General features: G+C 47.6%; 1 protein-coding gene across 2 annotated transcripts in view; it reads left to right on the forward strand.

Annotated features, from left to right (window-relative positions):
• CACNA1B (calcium voltage-gated channel subunit alpha1 B) overlaps positions 1–18963 on the forward strand; it is a 296467-nt gene that overhangs the window by 4933 nt on the left and 272571 nt on the right. For both annotated transcript variants that reach the window (XM_063409328.1, XM_063409330.1), the window contains exon 3: positions 4976–5115. In XM_063409328.1, coding sequence (XP_063265398.1) covers positions 4976–5115 — 140 coding nt within the window. The remainder of the gene's footprint in view (positions 1–4975; positions 5116–18963) is intronic.

Consider the following 18963-nt stretch of genomic DNA (forward strand, 5'->3'; position numbering starts at 1 on the left):
TTCACATTGGTTTTATGTTTCTCTATATCCCTTGATTTATAAGGGCATCCTAGAGGCATTTTATTGTCCTTTCCCTGAGTGTATTAATTCCATTTTACAGCGCACACACCTTCAGATCCTGCCTAAATCATTCCAAAGAGGGGCACTGGCATTGCCACTGAACAGTGCAAGAGACCTGTGTGAATTAAATGCACAATCTCTGTCCTGTTGGCTCTGCCTCGGAGTGGAAGGAAGAATTAATCCCTGATTTTTGCCCCAAGCACCGTTCTGTTTAAATCAGATATCCTGAAGCAGTTTTAACTACAGCACATTCGTAAAGCTCAAGTATAAAGTGATTTTTCATAGAGTAGGACTGAGAATCTTTACAAATCATGAAATACTTTATTTTCAATATAAGCTGGGAAGAATAAGCACTGTGAGTAAGAAAAACTGTCTTCTAGTTTTCAAAGTGAAACCTCTTTAGAATTCTCCTATTACTTCTATAAACTGGAAGTTGCTTCACTGAAAATGTTACAAATCCGTGTTAAACCACAGTGGGGAAATGTTCCCATACATTTCCCATACATTTCCCATACATTTCCCATACATTTCCCATACATTTGCAAGTTTGTTCAGCGAAATTCTAAGTCCATGCAGAACAGCAGGTGCTTTATTGCTGTCTTTAGCAGGAATGGAATTGGTCTTTTTCTGCATAATGGTTAATGGATATGGCTTTTTTTTCCTGCTGGATTCATTAAAATCTCCAAATTGGAGCTCATCAGTGAAGAGTTAATCAGATATCCTTAATATGAGATGTACATCACAAGCCTTTTGTAATGGGGAGATGTCAGCAGAATTGTTGAAGGATAACTGAAGTTGCCCAGATAATTTGTTCCACAGATATGAAGAAAAAGATTTTGAGATTGTCTGTTTGTTAAAGCTGAGAAAAAAAAAAAAAAGAAAGAGCCCATGCAAACATTTTAATTATTTTTGTCTTTTAATCAAAATTTTCTTCTATTTATCTCCCCAAGACCCAGAATATGATCCTGCAGTGCAATCTCACCGGGCTGTTTTCTGTCCTCCTGTTTTTGTCAGACAGGGTTAACTGAGCACATGTCTCATACATGCAATATTCCAAGATTTTGAGTGTCTGAGTTAGGACTCTTTCTCTGCCCATTTTCTGTATTCACAGAAAAGCATTACTTGGCCCTGGGCTGGAAATTCTGGTCAAGATGAGGGCTCTGAGAAAGCACCAGTCTGGTGATCAGAGCATTTAGTGGTGAACTGGAGGACTGGCTCAGGTCCTCGATCATCAAACAAGAGGAATAAACTCATTCTCCCACCAGCAGCAGAGTGACCTACCCCAAGGCTCTTTCCTGCTCTGAGCTGGAAGTCTCAGGTGCTCTGGATGCTGGGAATGTTTCCCTCACATCAGGAATTGATGCCTTATGTTTTAGCTTTCATATTTTCACATTCTGTGCTGCCCAGGGGTGCAGCTCTGAGCTCACAGTCAGGGTCACTCAGCTCTTCACAGAGCAGGGACACAAAACAAATCCTTTTGCTGCTGAGGACCAAGGACAACTTTCAGCCCAAAAGCACAAACAAGGGTGGCTGGAGGGAGGAACAAGAAGGATGGGACCTCACAACCTGGAGCTGTAATTGGACAATTAAACCCCAATATGCAAATGGACCAAAACTTATAAAACTGTAAGGTCTCATGACCAGTCAGCCATTTTGTGACCATTCTTATCCCACCCTGGGTGTAGCCTTGGTCAGATTCCTGTCTTGCCCAAGGTGTACCCTAAAGGCCTTTCAATAAATCCCTACTTTATTCTCTGTCTCTGTCCAGTCTCTGTTCCAGGCCAGCCTTCCCAAGGCATCAGAGCTGTCCAGTGGATCAGGTTTGCCCCTGTCTGTCTCCACCCGGTGCTGTAGCACAGGCTGTGGAGCCTGCCTCCATCCCAATAAATATTGCATTGTTCGTACACACTGGAGTGATGCCAGCTGCAGGGATGCTGAAGGAGCTGTTCTGAGCAGCCCAGAGCCTGGCGATGGGAGCTCCAAACATGGGAATGGGAACTTCCCACCCCAGCCCCAAATGGCCTTGTGGCTGCCTTGCTCACGAGGCTCTTGGCTGTCCACACTGAGACCTCCTTCTGTCCCTGCCTCCTTCCTAATTGCTCAGGAGTTTCGGGAGACCTCTCCCAGAAGGACAGTGGTGATTTCAGAACTTGTAGGACAGGAAATCTCTTTTCTGCCCCTCTCTGGGGCAGCCCCTGTTGGACAGCACCGGAGGGGTGTGGGATATTCTCTGCAGGCTCGGGGGGTTTGGCTCCCCCGGGTGTTCTGGATGCGAGGACAGAACATGACTTTTCCCAGATTTTCAGTGTGACAGTTCTGGCAATTTACTAATGGATTTAATGCTCTCTCCCATCCACAGGGACTTAGAGCAGTAACATGTGAGCTGCTCACTTTAACCTTTGCATGAACAAAGCCTCTCACACCCAAACCTCCCCAGGCTGTCACATCCAAAGGCCAAGGAAAGACACTAGGACATGAAGTAGGAATGGTAATGACTTTCCAGACTCAGAAGTTGTTTCTGATCAGAAACATATTGATTAAATGCGTGTTTGGCCCAGTCTCAAGCTCTGCTGTGTCCACAGCAAACAACTTGCTGGCACAGCTCTGGCTGCTGCCCAGATCCTCCGCCCTCCTTCCAAGTACGCACGCGGATCCTCATTGTCACCTGCTCTGCCCCTCTGGAACCCGAGCAGCGGCACAGCCTTCGGTCTGAAGGGGCTTCAGGGTGTCCTAGCAGGGACCCTGAGCTGAGGCAGGGCTATTTCAGTGCTGCACAGGGCGTTCACCCACATCTCTCCCTCCTTCCATGACACACAGTCAGGCAAATCCTTTGTTTTTCAGCTGCAGAACCTCTCCCCAGTGGGGCATAAATTTCATTTTTCATCTTGTTGCTACTGCCCTGATTCTTGGGTTGAATCAGTGTAAATTTAGGCAGGCTTTAGAAAAGACCCTCTTTCTTTCGCCTCTTATTTCCCCAGCTACTCCCCGCCAACCCACAGATGAGAGTTTCTCTTTGTAATAAATACCCAAATCCATCTGTGAGCCTTCCTGCTTCCCTAGAAGCTGACAAAAACTCCTTTGACCCACTTCCTAAGAGCTCTGCGTAGCCCTAGCTTTGGGAAGAGCACATCCCATCAAACCCTGGAGTACCTGGAGCCTGGCTCTTTAAAGCTGTAATCATCAGGCACCTGACCTAGATTGAGCAGAGACTGGAGTAGATACCAGGCTTCAAGGAAGTGAGGGAGTAATGTGGAGGAGTGGATGTGGGTAAAGGTAGCTTTTTTTGGGTGTGTTAGAAGAGCTATTTTTAGAGGCATCGAGTAGTTGTGGGATGGGAATTTGGGATGGGCTGGGAGGCCTTTTTGTGCAGGCATTATCTGGTGCTGTTGAACCGGGAGCTGTTGGGGGGGTTGAAGAGCAGGTGGGTTGGGCTGTCAGAGGCCCCTGTGTCCATGAGGGAAGGCAGAGGGGTCGTAAGGACCTTCTCCTGGAATCACATAGGTTGGTTCCTGACCCTTTCTCCCTTATTCCCTCTTTTCTATGCTGGGTTGGAGCCCTGGGATGGCTCCAGCTCTCGCTGTGGAGCAGCTGCTGGAAGAAGATGTGTATTGTAGGATTTCTGTTTGAAGGTCATAAAAGGTCTGCTGGCCTTTGTTCCTGATCTTCTGTGGGTAAGCAGCTCTGAGATTGGCAGCTGGAGGCCTGGCAGTGGTGGCTCCTGTGCCCTTTGAGCAGCATCAGAGAGGGACAGAGGGCTTGGAGGTGCTGTGCTTGTGCAAACCCCTCCTTGGCTGGAGGGCAAGCTGGTTTTGGGTGTGGGTTTTCATTTTTCTCCTCTCCATTTCAGCCAGAGGCCCAGTGTGAGCTTAATAGGCCCCTGCTCTTTGGTTCTGGTGGGCAGAAATGCCAAAGCCACTGGGAAAGAGATTTCTGCTCTCAGCGTGCAAGTTTGCTTCTTTTTTGGGTAGGGCTGCTTTACCTCCATTGAATTCAACTGAAAACCAGGACCTAAGGCACATTTGGAGGTTGGTTACTGGTGCCAAAGCTGATGAAGAAGTTCTTGAAATTGATGCCCATTGCTTTTGCCTCTTGCTTTGTTCCCATTTCTTGCCCAAATCTTCCTTCCAAGTACGAATGCCTCCATTTGGCACTGAATTTGTGTTGAAACTCCTGTCAATAAAGTCTAATCCTGGGAGATCTGATGCAGAGGTGGAAGAAAAGGTTTAGTAAAACTGTAGAGACTGAGCTTGATTTTCTCTGTAGTGAGCAAGGACATGAATCTGCCATCCCCAGGGATGTGTTAGTCTGCACCACGGACCCAAGACACAAATCCTGCTGCTCATGAGAGGGGCTGGGGATTTCTCCCTGAACCACATCCCCAGTGAAAGGAAAACAAATGAGGCTGCAGCTGTGAAAAGTGATAAAATGGAGGAGAAGGAGCAAAGAAAGAACTGATGGAATAAATGATAAATAAATAATTTCCTGTCAGTGCTGTCAGGCTTGCTGTGCTGACTGTTGCTTCCCAAGACGCCCTCTTGGTTCAGGTTCCTGGATGAATTGTGGAGCATCTTCCACGCCAATAACTCCAGAACCTGTCATCTCTAATTTAAATATACCCTTAGAGCGAAATTTCCGCATCAAAATTCCCTCCAGAACATTCCGTAGAGCTGGAAAGTGTGGCGTGAACCCATCAGGATGAAGGCCAATGGAATTGCCAATTTGTAAAGAAAATTAATTTCAGAGAAATAATAACGAAATTCCTCTCCGAGATTAGTTCCCGTAAACTTAAACCTTCTAATTTCAGCTCTGTTCAAAGAGTGGAAAAGGTGTGAAGTTGGTGCCTATGGCTGTTTAGAGGACTGGTTGTCAGAGCAGGAACATCTCCCTGACTTCTTTAATTTCCCTTCTTTTCCAGGACGACACTGAGCCGTACTTTATTGGAATATTTTGCTTTGAAGCTGGTATCAAAATCATCGCTCTGGGCTTTGTTTTTCACAAAGGCTCCTACCTGCGGAACGGCTGGAACGTGATGGATTTTGTCGTGGTCCTCACAGGGTAAGTGACCTCCCCTCCCCCTGAGCTCAACGGGAGCTCTCACCCTGGTTTGTGGTGTTGGTTTTCTCTGGGTTGGGCTGGGATTGACTGGAGTGGAATGGTGCTAAAAACCTGCATTTTTGGCGGTTGTAAATCCAAAGAATGGCTCTTGTGCTGAATGAGTCACTTGCCAAGTGTTTGAACCAACTCAAACGCGGTTTTGAGGATATTTCTTTGTAGATATTCCAGTGTGTATCTGATCCAGACACTTCCTGACATTTCTGTCATTTTGCAGGTTCTAATTGCCACTGGTACTTGAACCTGATTTAAATCAATTTATTTTCTGATGCTACAGGATGACTTTAGGAGTCAACATGGAGTGCCCTAACAAATTAAATGCATCCTGGTTTTAAGCTGTTACACCTCTGAAATTGGCCAGGTTTCTGCAGGAATGAATTTATTCTCGTATAAAATAATTTTTCTCAAAAGAATTTGAAGGTGTTTGAAAAGAATTCAAAATGTCTTATTAAGGATGGAGGTGAAAAGGTTACGTGTGCATTTTGTACCCTGCTTTGAGATGATATCACTGATCTCTCTCTTGAAAATGCTGACAATATTTTACATTATGCATTGCAGCAGTTTCTGTCTATTTATATAAATAGAAGGTGAAGCTGGTGGATAATGAAAACATAAACATGGACACTTCTAGTCTACAAATTGGGCTTTAAAGCTTCAGAGGAAACGATCCAAAGGTCTGTGTGAGGTCCTGAGCTTGCAGCCTCATCTTGGAAGGATTTCAGTTCATTCCTCCCCAGAAACTGCAGCCTGGCTCCTGCTGTGGATATGCTTCCCATATCCATCCTTGCCCACACCTTCCCTGCCTGTGTGTGTGGTGAACGTGGATATTCCCTGCTCCTGGTGGTGGTGTGGAGTAGGGAAATGCTTGCATACATATACAAATGTATTCATTAGCTACATGATCACTGTAATTCCATTTGCATTCAGGGCACCCTGTGATACAGCACTTGAGAGGCCAAAGGGAATTCTTGATGTATTAAGAGGAAGAGAATAAATATGCAGGGCTTGATTCTCCTGCTGCTGGGGCTGGGTATTTAATCAATAGAAACTTCAGTGGAGACACAAGGAGAATCAGATTTCCATACTTAGAAGCAGGGGGTACCAGGATGAAAAGAGAATTAGCACAGATGCTACAATTATTCTCACTGACGCTCTGTTCTGATTCCTGGTTAGCTCCACACCGTTGTTTGTGTTAAAAAAAATATAAAATCAAGGCCCTGATGCTGGAGAGGGCATTGGTTGAATTTATCCTAGAGCAAAGCATTCCAGTATATGCTGGAATTCAGCTGACTCCAGCGGTTCTCTACTTAAAGTTCAGACTCTACACAAAAGCTTTTCTGAATCCCAGCCATATTGTTTAGGCATGGTTTGAATTCCTCTTATTTATTTTTTTTCCTCCATAAACACAATACTCCAGAGTTTGTTGGTTTTATTTTACGACCAAGACATTCCGAGCTTTGCGGTGGCGGCTGGAATGGCCGCGGGATCCCCCCGGAATGCGCCGGCGCCTCCCTGGTGCTTGGTTTCTTGTGGGAGCTCTTTGCAGCACTGTTTGATCCTGGGAAATAATTGTGGAATATCAGCTTGATGAGACAGCTGGAACAAGGACCCCCGGTGCCATCTGCAAGCCCGCGGGTGCCTTTGAAGTGCCATCCTGTTAACGTCACCGCTGCTGTTTCCAATGGTGACACCAACTGGGCCCTGCTGAAATTGTCTCGTACAAGAGCTTCCCACCAGGCAGCAGTGCAGGGGTGGCAAAGGCTGAACTCATCGGCATCGAGCCCAAGAGTCATCTCCACTGAGGAAATCCAGACCTCTAATCCTTGTAATTCCAGGGCTGGATTTAACAAGGCACTTGTGCCCGAATTTTGGCATTAGGGGGAAGGTACTGGAAATAACAGAGTTACTCATGCTTGGTTTGATGCTTTTCTGAATATTTCCAGCCCAGGTGGAGGGAGCACTGAAAGCTCTGCAGCTTCACACAGGGGGCTGAATTAGTGTTTTCTCTGTAGCCTGGTGTGTTTTGCTCTGCATTGCCCAGATCATGATTAAGTCCTTAGCTCACTCCTGTGTTGCCATGGGGCTGTGCTGGAAACTTGGAGTTCCTCTTCCCTGGGTTTCCTTCGGTGGCCAGAACCCTTTCATGTGCCCACTGTCTGCACCAGCTCAGGTGAGAAGGGAAACCTGTGCAGGGCTGTTTATTTGAGACAAAATCCTCCTCGTTTCTGCATCAAGACTTCAAAGTCAGCTTGATGAGCAAGAAATTTCCTGCTGACAATCCCTCCAGGGAGGGCTGCAAGGTGGTGACATGAGTGGGACCTTCATTTTCATCTCTGTGGAAGGCAGGCTCAGATCTGTGCCTTTCAAAAAATGATCAAGCTGTAATTTATTAGGGAATAATAAAAAAGGACAGTGCTAAGCCAGTACTTAATGTGTTCTTATAAATATAGATAGGTAGGACATCAGTTTTTGAAATATCATTTTGCTACTCTATCAAAAGCTTCCCTTTGCCATATGTGCAAGATTTCTACTTGAAAATGTTACTTCATGTTTCCCAGGCACTGCTCAGCTCCCAAGCTCAGTTTTACACTGATCTTCAACATTATAGAGGGATTTTGATTCCTCTTCTTTTATTTTTTTTATTTCTGTGTAAGCAGGAAAGATCATGAAAATGTTCCATGATACCCCACACAGAGTTGTGTACCTGCTAATCCTGCCGAGTTCTCATTTTTATTAAGGTAAATGGTGAATGTCAGAAAACCTGATCTCATTTTCAGCTTTTAGCTAAGCCCCAGAAAAGCAAAGAGCAGCTCTGCTCTCATTCTCTGTTTCCATAGGAAAAAGGGCAGCCAGAGTCTGGGTGTGTTTTGGAGGAGGCTGTGGGGGAAGGCTCTGCATTGATTGAACTTAGCCTTATGTAAATATTCCAGTGATCATGCAGCAATCCTTCCCACCTGCTTTTTCCAACCCTTTTTTTTTTTTTTTTTTTTGTCTACTCAATGCCTGCACCCTGGAATTATTGATAAATGTATTTTTTATCTAACTGCAGTGAGGGAGATTTTGTTTGTCAAATGCAGACAGCAGAACTTGTTAATCAGGAAATACATCGAGGCTGTGTTCCATGCAGCCAGGATCAATATCCTATTGAGCTAAACCCGAGTCTAACAGATAGTGGCCCAAAATGGCTTTGGTTTGCTGTTCCAGAAAACACTCCCTCGCTTTCTTTTCCCAGCAATGCTGTGGTGCCTATTTCTCATTTGCTTCCAAGGAAACCTGTGGATCTGCTGTTAATAAAGGCCTGAGAAAAGAATAGGTTGCTCTCCTTGAAAGATTTTGTTTCCTCTGTGATTTTCTAACTGATTTCTTGTGATCTCCACCAGCTGTAGATGAGTCTCAATGAAAGCTGCCCCTGCTGGGTAGGGCCTGTTGCTGCTGGGGAGAAAAACACACATTTTATAGCTCCTGCTCAATTTATTTCCACATTTCTGTGGGATTGCATTGGCTCCAGTGATGACATCACCCATTAGCAGTTCTAAATCACAAAAATTGCAGTTTCTCAATTGGCCTGGGACTGGATGGTCTTAATGCACTTTTTTCACGGTAGAGGCAAAGGGACTTTTTAACTCTGTTGCTGCTACATGTTTTGGGTTGAAAATCTCAGGAATCCACAGTTATTTGGGGAAAAAAAATTGTCCTGTCCCAGATTCCTCAGCTGGAGCCGTGAGCTCTGGTTCAAGGCCAGGAGAGTTCAGATCTGCTCCTCTTGGAGTTCAAGGGAGGTTTTCTCCTGGGCTTCTGATACAAAGCCTGAAGACACTGCAGGGGTTGCACGGAGCTGGTGCCAAGGGCTGTGTGCTGAGAGGAAGGATGGAGAACAAGGCATGGACAAAGTGATATTGATCTTTGATTCCCAAAATTCATATGTCTAGGGATTTTTGAGGGAGAAAAAAAAGGCTTTTAAACCATGATGCCCAAGGAGTCTGTCCTCAGTTGTGTTTTTGGAGCTTGTTTATATTTTTGGTTTCATCATATCATGGAAAATGGGCATTAGAGTTTAATTCCATACCCCAAGAAAGGAGCTGCTTATCCCTTTTTCATCACCAGCTACCTGAGATGCCCCTAGGTGCCTTCTAGTAAGTTTTGAAGAAGAATTCCTTTTCCTGCATGCCTATGGTTTTATGAAACGCCAGCATTTCCCCAGTCAGACATTTATGCTGTCCAATGTCCCTTGACCTGAGGGCTTTTCTGTGCCCCACAGGCCTTTGGTGCTGCTCTGGTTCTTTCCCACTTCTGCCAGGTCCTCACGGAGTGACCACGACCACGTGGTGTTTGTCCAACACCAGGAGTGGCTGGAGGCTGCTATGAAATAACGGAGTGCTTGACAGGATCATGCTCTGTCCTTTATGAGCAGAATTAATTTCTTTTGGCTTCCAACCAGCCTGGATTAAACACTCTCGAAGAGTCCTGGTGGCTTCTTGAGCCAGTTGGATCAGCTGCCTGGATCTCTGGGTGGGACTGGCAGAGACAGCGTGTGCCAGGCCCGGAGCTGCCAAATGATGTGCACCAAGTCTCTGCGCGGGTATGGATGTCTCAGGCTGTCTGGAACAAATTACAAAAGCCAGAATTATCTTGATTGTCTGAGAAATGTGCTCCCAGCTCCTGATGCTGCTAATAATTTGGAAGGCAACTCATTTAGTAACAGCATAAAGCCCTGCTCATCCTGGGTGTGAGCGTTGCTGGTTACCAGGATCATCCTGCTATGTGGGCAGTGGGAGCTGCTATTCCTGGAGCCTGTTTGAGGAGCAGCAGCCTTGGATGCAGTGATGACTGACAGAGTGGGAGGCACAAGAACCACCCAGCCTGGGCTGTGCAGCAGGTTTGGACCTTGGATCTGCCCCTCTGAGGTGGATGTACCCCCAGACAGGGTGTGGGGGGAGATGTGACCAGGGAAGTGCCTGAGAAGGAAATACCTGGTTAAAGGCTGGGATTCTCAAAGCTGTCAAATACTCATAGAAGCTTTGGCTCCAGCGTTTCTCTTTCCATGTGCATGTTCCTGTGCATTCAGAAGCCCTTAAATGAGGATATCTGAGCTCTGGGACTGGCTCTGGTGTACCTTGTTTATAAGGGTGACAAGACAAGGGGAAATGGCTTCAAAGAGAAGGGAGGTTTAGATGAGATATTAGGAAAAAAATCCTTCCCTGGGAGGGTGGGCAGGCCCTGGCACAGGGTGCCAGAGCAGCTGTGGCTGCCCCTGGATCCCTGGCAGTGTCCAAGGCCAGGCTGGACAGGCCTTGGAGCAGCCTGGGACAGTGGGAGGTGTCCCTGCCCATGGCAGGGGTGGCACTGGATGGGCTCTAAGGTTCCTCCCAACTCAAACCTTTCTGTGATCCTTTGATTCTATATTCCACCTGCAACTAACCATAGAACTTATTAGAAAAATGAAATTCAAATGAAATCAACCCTTTTGGATGCCCTGCAGCACCCCCTTAGGTAGTTGCTCAATGCTTTGTTTATCTGCTCTGGGTCTGGAGATGTAGGGAATGAAGGGGTCGGAGCAGGGAACTGCAGATTTCCCTCTGCTTTCCCAATTTTGGCACTTGTGTGCTAGAAAGCAAAGCAGGCCAGCAACAGGAGCTGGGAAAAGGGATACTTTGAGAAGGAACAAGCTCAGTCCTGGTTGGCTGTCACAAGGAGAAGGAGCTGTGTGGTTGGGGTGGTGATGGGCTCCGGGCTCGGGCTGTCAGCACCGTGCATGAGTCATGCAAGGAGCAAAGCCCTGATGGATTTTAATGCAGCTGATCCTCGTCTTCAATTTCTTTTATGCTCCACTGATGGATGGACACTTGCTGGATCAGAAGAGCGAAGGGCCCCTTCTGAAATGAAATCAGATGAAGGTGGACAAGACACAGGGAATTTACCTGTAATGGGTTACCAGGTGTTCTGGGTGGGGAGTGAGGGCAGCAAGGGAGGAAGGCAAGCAACTAAATTCTCATTTTTGAAGCAGAGAGTGTTTGTAACTAGGAGGGAGGAGGGTGTGTGAGGTATCAGGTTGAACAGAAATTGCTCTGTCCTCTGTCCCTTGGCTATCTGGGGTCTTGGGGAGCTGCAGAAGCCATTCCCTTCAGAGAAGAATGGAGAGGGAGGAAGGGTTTGAGGGCTCTAAACCCATCTGGCAAATGTCCTCATTTCCTTTTTTTGCCCAGTGGGGCAGCAGCTTCTTTGGGACTGGAACCTGTTTTCCCTCTGGGCTCGTTTCTCTGAGCAAAAGGGGACCCAGGCTGTGCTGAGCCTCTTGGGGTGTTAATTAGGGCTCGTGTCTTTTTTTGTTGCTTGTAGTGGCTTTTTTGCATCGATTTTGGTGGGGGTGGCTGGAGGCAGGTTGAGAGAAGCGGGTGGGTGAGTAATTGTGTGGCTGGCTGCTAAATCAGGAGACTTTCCTGGGCAGAGGAGGACTCCGGGCTGTGCTCATAGGAAGGCTGCAGATGGTCCCAGCCCCTCAGAGGACCTGCAGGTGGGGACAGCCCTCCCCTGGCAGGAATTATCCTTCTCTGGCTCTGCTCTGGTGGTGCCAAACCAAACGTTTCAGGTCAGAGAACTTCTCAAGGGCAAACAGATAATGAGATTGATGTGCTGCTCTCTTACTTTATTGAAGGGACTGCGAGGTATCGAATACCTGGGATGGGAAGTGATAATGATGGAACAGCCCCAGGAGCCAGGAAGCTGAGGCACTAACAAACCCCTTCTTATCAAAGAGAGAGGAAACAAAAACATCCAGGTTTCCATCCTGTGCCCATTTCCACGTTTTGTGCCTGTTTGTGCCTCCTGGAAGCTTTGTGCTCACACAGAGGGGCTGCCAGACAAGATTTATGGGTGTTCACCTCCCCCTGAAGCTGGGCACCTGTCAGGGAGGAGTGACCATCCCAAGGGAAAGCAAGGGTTGCTTCTCATGGAAGCCAGGGCTTTATCAGAGGCAGGCAGGATCATTGGTCCAGAGTCCAGACAGTATTTTTAGCTCTTTATGGCTCTTGAAGGCAGGTGGGTGGCAGGGAAATATTGTCTCTTGTGAGGGAAGCAGCTGCACAGGCAATTGTGGAGCTGCAGGTGGGAAGAGGACTCTGGGATCTGCTCCTAATGTGTGATCCTGCCCTGGCAACTGCGTCCTGTGGGCACCTAGAGGTGGAAAACATTGGTAGCTGCTCTTGGAGCTGGGTGTGGATACGGGGAATTCAACCTCAAACCAGCAAATCAAACTGCAGCTCCAAAGTGCTTGAATTTCCTATTTTTAATACTTGCTAGTTTAAAACAAAACAAACAAACAAATCACCAGGCCCAAAATACCCAAGTCCTGTGTGGTGTTGAGTGCTGTCCCATAATTAGATGAGGAGGAGGGTGCAGGTTACCTCAGGCTCCTGTTTCTCAAATGGTGCTTCTGCTGCTGTGTCCCAGTTCCCGAGGGAGCAGCCTAGGATGGCAAAGTGCCTGCTCATCTGAGGGGAGAAGAACCTGCCTGTGCCTGTGGAAAAGGCTGAGGACTTGGAAAATCAGCCTGGGTTTAGCTGTGATCTAAGCCTGAGGGCCAACAGTGTCACATCTGCACATCTTGGATCCACACCTGATCCCAAAGGCTTTGGGTGCTCTCAGACCATTCCCTTTCTCAGGGCTCTCTGAAAACATCAAGAAAACTTGGATTTGGAAAACTTGGATTTGGAAAGCTGATTTTCTGTTCTGTTGTTGCTGAACCACAAATGAGGTGTGCGGGATGTTCTGGCTAGGGCCAGGCTGGAGCTGGAGCCAGAGGATGTGTGAATTCCAGGTCAAGCCAAGTCCAGGATCAGCACCTGGAGATGCTTTTCCACACAATTCCACATGATTTTTTGCTTAAGTTCAGCTCTCTGGCATCTCCTCTGTGCTGAAGGGTCTGATGGGGTTGGGACAGAGGAAGGGATCCCACGTGAATGAGGTGAGGCTGCAGGATGACGGCTCTGGATGAACTCCTGACTGTGGGAAGGCCACTCCTCTGCCCTGGGCAAGCTCAGCAGCTCAGGCTGAGAAAGTCCTGCCTCCTGTGGCACACATCAAACCCGTGGGATGAGCTTAGAGGTTTTGGAGAGTCCCTGATCCTCACACAGGAGCACGGCCACCTAAACAATACACAGGAGAGACCTTTCCCTCCTGGCATGGTCGGCATCAGCTGAATGCATGTCTGACACAATTGTGTCTGCTCCCTCTTCCATCTCCCCAAGTTTCGGTGGCCAGCAAAATCACCTGTTGTGGGTTTTGGATTAACGAATGAAACAAACTCATTTGTTCGGTGATCTCGGGGTGGAGGTTCAGGAAACAGGTCAGGCTTTTCTGGTGGATATTCTTATTCTGTCAGTTCTGGAGCTGTCGTGGTTTCTGAGCTGGCTGCAGGGCTGGGTGTGTTTGTGTAGGTGGTTCTCGTGATCAGCTGCAGAATTTTAAAAGCCTCCCTCTGGAGCAAGGAGTTCAGGTCACTCCTGAGTTAAACCCAATTTTAGACAATAATGGGTTTAGCTGTTGGCTCAGTTCAAGTCAGTTCATGTTTGGCTGGGTGAGATTTAAGCAAGGAAAGCATCAGGAGTAGAGATTGGAGCAGTGCTGGGCTTCCCTGGGAATAGAAACTGTTCTTGGGCCTCTCCAAAGAGGGGAGGGCTGCTCTCAGCCAGGAATCCGTGGGCAGGAGGTTGTTCCTCAGGAAAGTTTCTGAAGAGGGGTTAAAACTGACCCCCCTCCTTTGCCTTTACACAAATTCCCTGTAGGGCTCTGCACAACTGGAAGGTCCAGAGTCAGCCTGAGGCTTTAGGAGCACGCCGATGGTCCATGGGATGATGTAAAAGTACAGAAGTGAAGGACAAAAATGAGCTGCTTGGAGAAGTCTGAGACTTTTTCAGCTACAAAATGTTCCTGTGCTGAAGAACTCTGATAATCAGAAGTACTTGGTTGGATGTGGCTTGCTTCTGGTTCAAAAAGGACTTAAAAGAACTTAAATTGGGGCTCTCAGCTAATTTTCCGATTAAGAAGAACTAAAAAAAGGAAGACAGTTCAGGCTTTCAGCCTTTTGGCTCAGTTTCCCCCTCTCAAACACCCTGGACCAACATCCTTAAATAAAGTTTGGGCATGGGAGCTTAGGATGAAGGCTGTGAAAATGATTAAAGGGTTGAAGAATTGTCCATTTAAGGAGAAATGAAAAGGCTGAGAGAGTTAAAATTAAGAGCAAAGTCTCATAAGGGTGAGATAGTAAAGAAAAGCAGAAAGGAAATCATGTTTCCCTATCTATTTTGGTAGAACTCAAAAAGCATCAGTGGTGAAAATGAAGTTTTAGAACTTCTTCACTAATGGAAATGTAATTAACTCACGGAAATCATCACAAGCATTTGCCGCAGCTGAAATGGGCTGGTTTGGGTCTTGAGAACAAAGTAGCCTTGAGATCATCTTCAGATCCACCAGAAGGGAAATGGGGTTTTTTTTTGAAGGGGGATGATTAGGCCTTTCCCTGGTGCTCCCTGGAATAAGTTAGGTGGAAATGTGAGCAGGCTGTTTCATAATTGTCCTTTTCTTCATCTTGTAATTTCTTCTGAATCCCGTGGGAGCCACAGCTCGGGAGCAGGATCCAGCCTGTTACATCCTGACCTGGGAACACGACTCTGTCACTTTAGACACAAGACAATATCAATAGGAGTGGTGCTGTTTCATCACTCCGTGTCTGATTTAAAGATCAAACGTCTTCCTGCTACAGCTCAGAGAAACTTCAGTGCTCCAGTGCTGAGTGTGCCCTCCAGTCCTGCCAGCCTCAGCTTGGGGAAAAGATCTGGGGTTGAAAATTGTCACTCATTTCACATGAAGCCCAGGTGCTTTCTGGTGATGTGGATGTTGCTGTGATAAAGGTAGGCTGGTTTTGTAGAGGATGGGGGTCTGGCACCCTCAGACGTGGTGCTGCAGGGGTGTCACTGCTCCCTTTCCATGCTGGAACATCCCCCTGACCTTGCTTTGGGAGGATCTCAGCCGTAGCCTCCCAATTTCGCAGCATTTGGAACACAGGAGAAGATTCTGGCAGGTGAAATTATCTAATCAGAGGGTGGCCCTGTCCTCAATGAGGCTTCAGTCAGACCTGAGAGCTCGTCCAGCTGCCACAAGTCAGGCATGAAAGCTCTCCTGCTGGGGAGGAGCATTAACAAACCTCCCTCCCAGTGCCAAAGACAAATCTCTGCTGCTTCTCTGGCCTCCAGCGCTGGGAGAGGGGTGGCAGCCAAAGGCTGTGTGAGGTTGCAGGGAGCTATTTCCACACTGGGACGTGATCTGCACTCTTGGCTGCTGGCAGGTGGGTAACACCTTTCCTGAGGGTCTTTAGAAATAGGCCTGGAGGGAGGATGAGGTGAAGTCTTGGCTTGATAAAGATATGGACTGCTGAATCCTGGCTGCTCTGGCTGCAGGATGAAGACTGAACTCCAGAAAACTCCTTATATTTCTTTTTAATCTCATTATTTTCAGAAGTTCATATCCATGTGCTCCAAGTAAATGATGCTGTATCTGTTCAAAACCATTTAGCTGATAACATAAATAACCTCATCACAGATCTCTGCAGCTTATCTCTTCTCTGAGAAATGTGCTGAAATTAAAGATTTTACCTTTCTTGTCTTCTGATGCCAAACCTCAGCCTTATTAACCCACATCCTGGGCAGAAGCATTCCAAATTCCTGAAGTTCTGTGGCCAAACTTACCTCCTGGACTGGCTGGATGAATCCTGAGCCTCTTTAAATTTCTCGTTCTGTAATAATCAATAAAGTACTAAAATTGGATAGGTACAATAAAAGAGGATTTGGCAATGCCTGACTTGGTTGTCAGTTGTTCAGACAGGACCACCCCAAGCCTATTTTTAAAAAACTTTTTTTTTTCTTCAGTCTCTGGTTACAACTTTAAAGCCAGTTATAAGAAATACAAAATTATGGTAACCCCTGCCTTTCACAAAGGGGGAAAAGGACAAAGGAAGCTCAGCATGATCCAATTTCTTGTTTTAATTAGAAGCATGAAAGAATAGGGGACTATGGGAGCAGTTGCTGTTGTGTCTGAGGCAGACCCAGGATAACTCAGTTCTGGTTCTCTTCTGGAGCAGATTGGGCTATGGATGGGATTTTGGGTGTGCTGTTTTTCTCTTCTGCTCGTGTCTTTGGCTGATAAGGGATTTTAGGCTGTTTCTTTTCCCTTTGTTTCCACATTTCCACCTTTTTAGAAATGAAGGCAGTGCTGGTACCTGACTTTGTAACGTACTCGTGAAGGAGGCTGGCTGTCAGCACTGAGAAGCACGGAGTTTAAAACGTCTCAAAAGAAGTAAAAATAAGCCTTTAAAAATGTTAAAACGAAGTGTGGGGAACTTGAATCAGAAGTAAAGGAGATGGCAACAGCATCATCTTCTAGAAATCATCAGCCAGAAATCTTCTAGCTGCTCACTCACAGTGAGTGGGAGACTCTTGCACGGAGCTTGGCGTTCGTGTTCCACGGGGAACGTGTGAAATCCCCGGCGTGGCACACGCAGAGCTGTGGGTGTCTGTCAGAGCTGAACCCAGGCAGGGCTGCGCCCCTGGGGGAGGTGACCAGCTCTGAGTCAAAATGTCCACAAGGGCTGCCACTGACCTGTGGTGTGAGAACGAGGGGCTCCACCTTGGATGGAGAACGTCCTCCACGGCAAAGGCAGCGCTCAGGATCATGTCCTGGCTTTCAAATGCTGGGATCACGGGTTGGTTTTCAACAGCTGTGGCTCATGAATGGAAGGGAGAAGTTGGGAGTGTTTTCCCGGTGCCTTTTTCCACAGAAGGATGGGGCTGCAGAGGTTTGCTGCAGCTGAAGCCTCCCGGGGGAGCAGCAGTGCTGAGGCCACAGCTGTGACCTCGGGCCAGGTTCAGCTCTTTGGGTTTCAAAGGCCACGTCTGAGCAATCAGCCGAGGCCTGCTTGGCATGAAGGTGCCCAGGGGACAAAAGCAAACTAAATTTGTATTTATTTTTCCTTTTTGAAACCTGGAAGCCCTCCAGCTCATCAAACAGCATTTCTGCTTCTGATCCCTCTAGGGCTGCCCTCTGATCTGGCTTGTGTAGGAAGGATGAGAAACCCTTTCCTTGTAATTACAAACCTCTGGTGTCCCTGTGTGAGGGCTGGAAAATGCAGAATTAGTGCTCCTTTTCCTCAAATCAACCTTCTTGTCCATTAGCAGGAATGGAATAGCCCCCCTGCATCTTTGGAAACCTTTGTTCCACAGGAGGAAGGTTTGGGTGAGGCTTAATTTCCATCTAATAGCCTGTTAAAATCTTCACATGGTTTCTTGGAGAACGCCATTAAGAATCAATTACATTAATGGGGCTCAGTTGGAGCTGTGCTGAAATATGGATGGGATCAAGGAAAGTGACTTTGCAAAACAGGGTCCTTGGTACTGCAGCCATTTATTCCTCTTGATCTTCCCAGGTTTCTGTGGGGACCAAACCTGCTCTTGGATGTTGTCAGCTCTGCAGAAGCTGAGCTTGTTCAGGGACAAGGGGTCAGTGTCATGAGCTGTGGTGTAAAGCCACTGCCAGGGGGGTTAGGAGGGAGTAATTCCCTTGCCCTGGTAGAGATTGTGTTGGACTGCTGGGTTCAAACCACCCCAGCAGCACTGGCAGCACCAGGAGATCCTCCAGGCCTTGTTCACCCAGCTGCAGAGCCTGATCTGACACCTTGGAGGTGTCTGGGACTCTGCTGCTGACACTGCAGAGTGTCCACAAGCTTATCATGTGACAAAGGGCCTGGAGATGTGAGATGATCAAGAGACAGAACTTTCTGTCCATGGCTGCTGGGTTGTTAAACTGATTGTAACGTGGGTTGTGAAAGAGGATCCTTATCCACGGAAAGAAGAGGGTGAGAGAGAGAGGCTGGATGTCCTTGCAGGAGAGGTGCATGGAAAGGTGAGTCCTGTGGTGAGACTGCTCAGGACCTTGTATGAAGGTGGGACTGAGAGGTCACTGTGCACCCAGAGGTCACTGCCCACTGCCCCTTCCATGGGGTGGCATCTGATGGGTGCCCCACTGCTCAGGGCTGTGCTGCAGGGGCAGAGCCACTGCCTCCCCACACAGCTCGTGTTTGGCAGTGGTGGCACTGCTTTGGTCCTGCTGCTGGTGTAGGAAGCGTGGCTGGAGCTGGGACTGCAGTGAATGTGCTGGGAAAGCTCCACCTGAATCCTTGTGGTGTTGGGATGAGGGATTGAAGTGGGCTTGGGAAGGAGCCTGTAGTGGCCACAGCGACTCAGGGCAAAGAAAGCTCAAGAGAGGGACAGAAACAAGGCCTTGGTGTGTGTCTGTTCTGTGCTTTCCATCGTACTTTGAGCCTCTTGGATCAGTTTTTTTCTGGAATGTTTGTAAAAAGGGATCTGTGGAATGCAGCTGCCTCGTGCCGGTGTTTCCAAACGCTGCGTGGGCAGCTCAGCTGCAGGAGAGTGGCCTGAGGGACTGAGCCGTGAGGCAGAGCCCTGTGGTGTTTGTTTGCCAGGCAGTGCATGGGTGTCTCTGAGGTGCAGGGAAAGCCACAAGTGTTGGGTGCTGCCTCTTGTCCATGAGAAATTTATGATTTACAAGAGCTTATCATCCCCAGACTCATGAGGTCACACCTAGGTTTGTTTTCCTCTTTACAAACGAGGGGCTCGAGCAAAACCAAAACAAACAAAATCTTTAAAAACCTGAAGTGGAAGTGGTGTGAGCACCCCCTGGTTCCTCTGCCTTGCTGAAGGACTCAAATGCAGCTGAGGAGAACCC

This window comes from Prinia subflava, chromosome 12 (genome assembly GCF_021018805.1).
Source record: "Prinia subflava isolate CZ2003 ecotype Zambia chromosome 12, Cam_Psub_1.2, whole genome shotgun sequence".
NCBI classification, from domain to species: domain Eukaryota; kingdom Metazoa; phylum Chordata; class Aves; order Passeriformes; family Cisticolidae; genus Prinia; species Prinia subflava.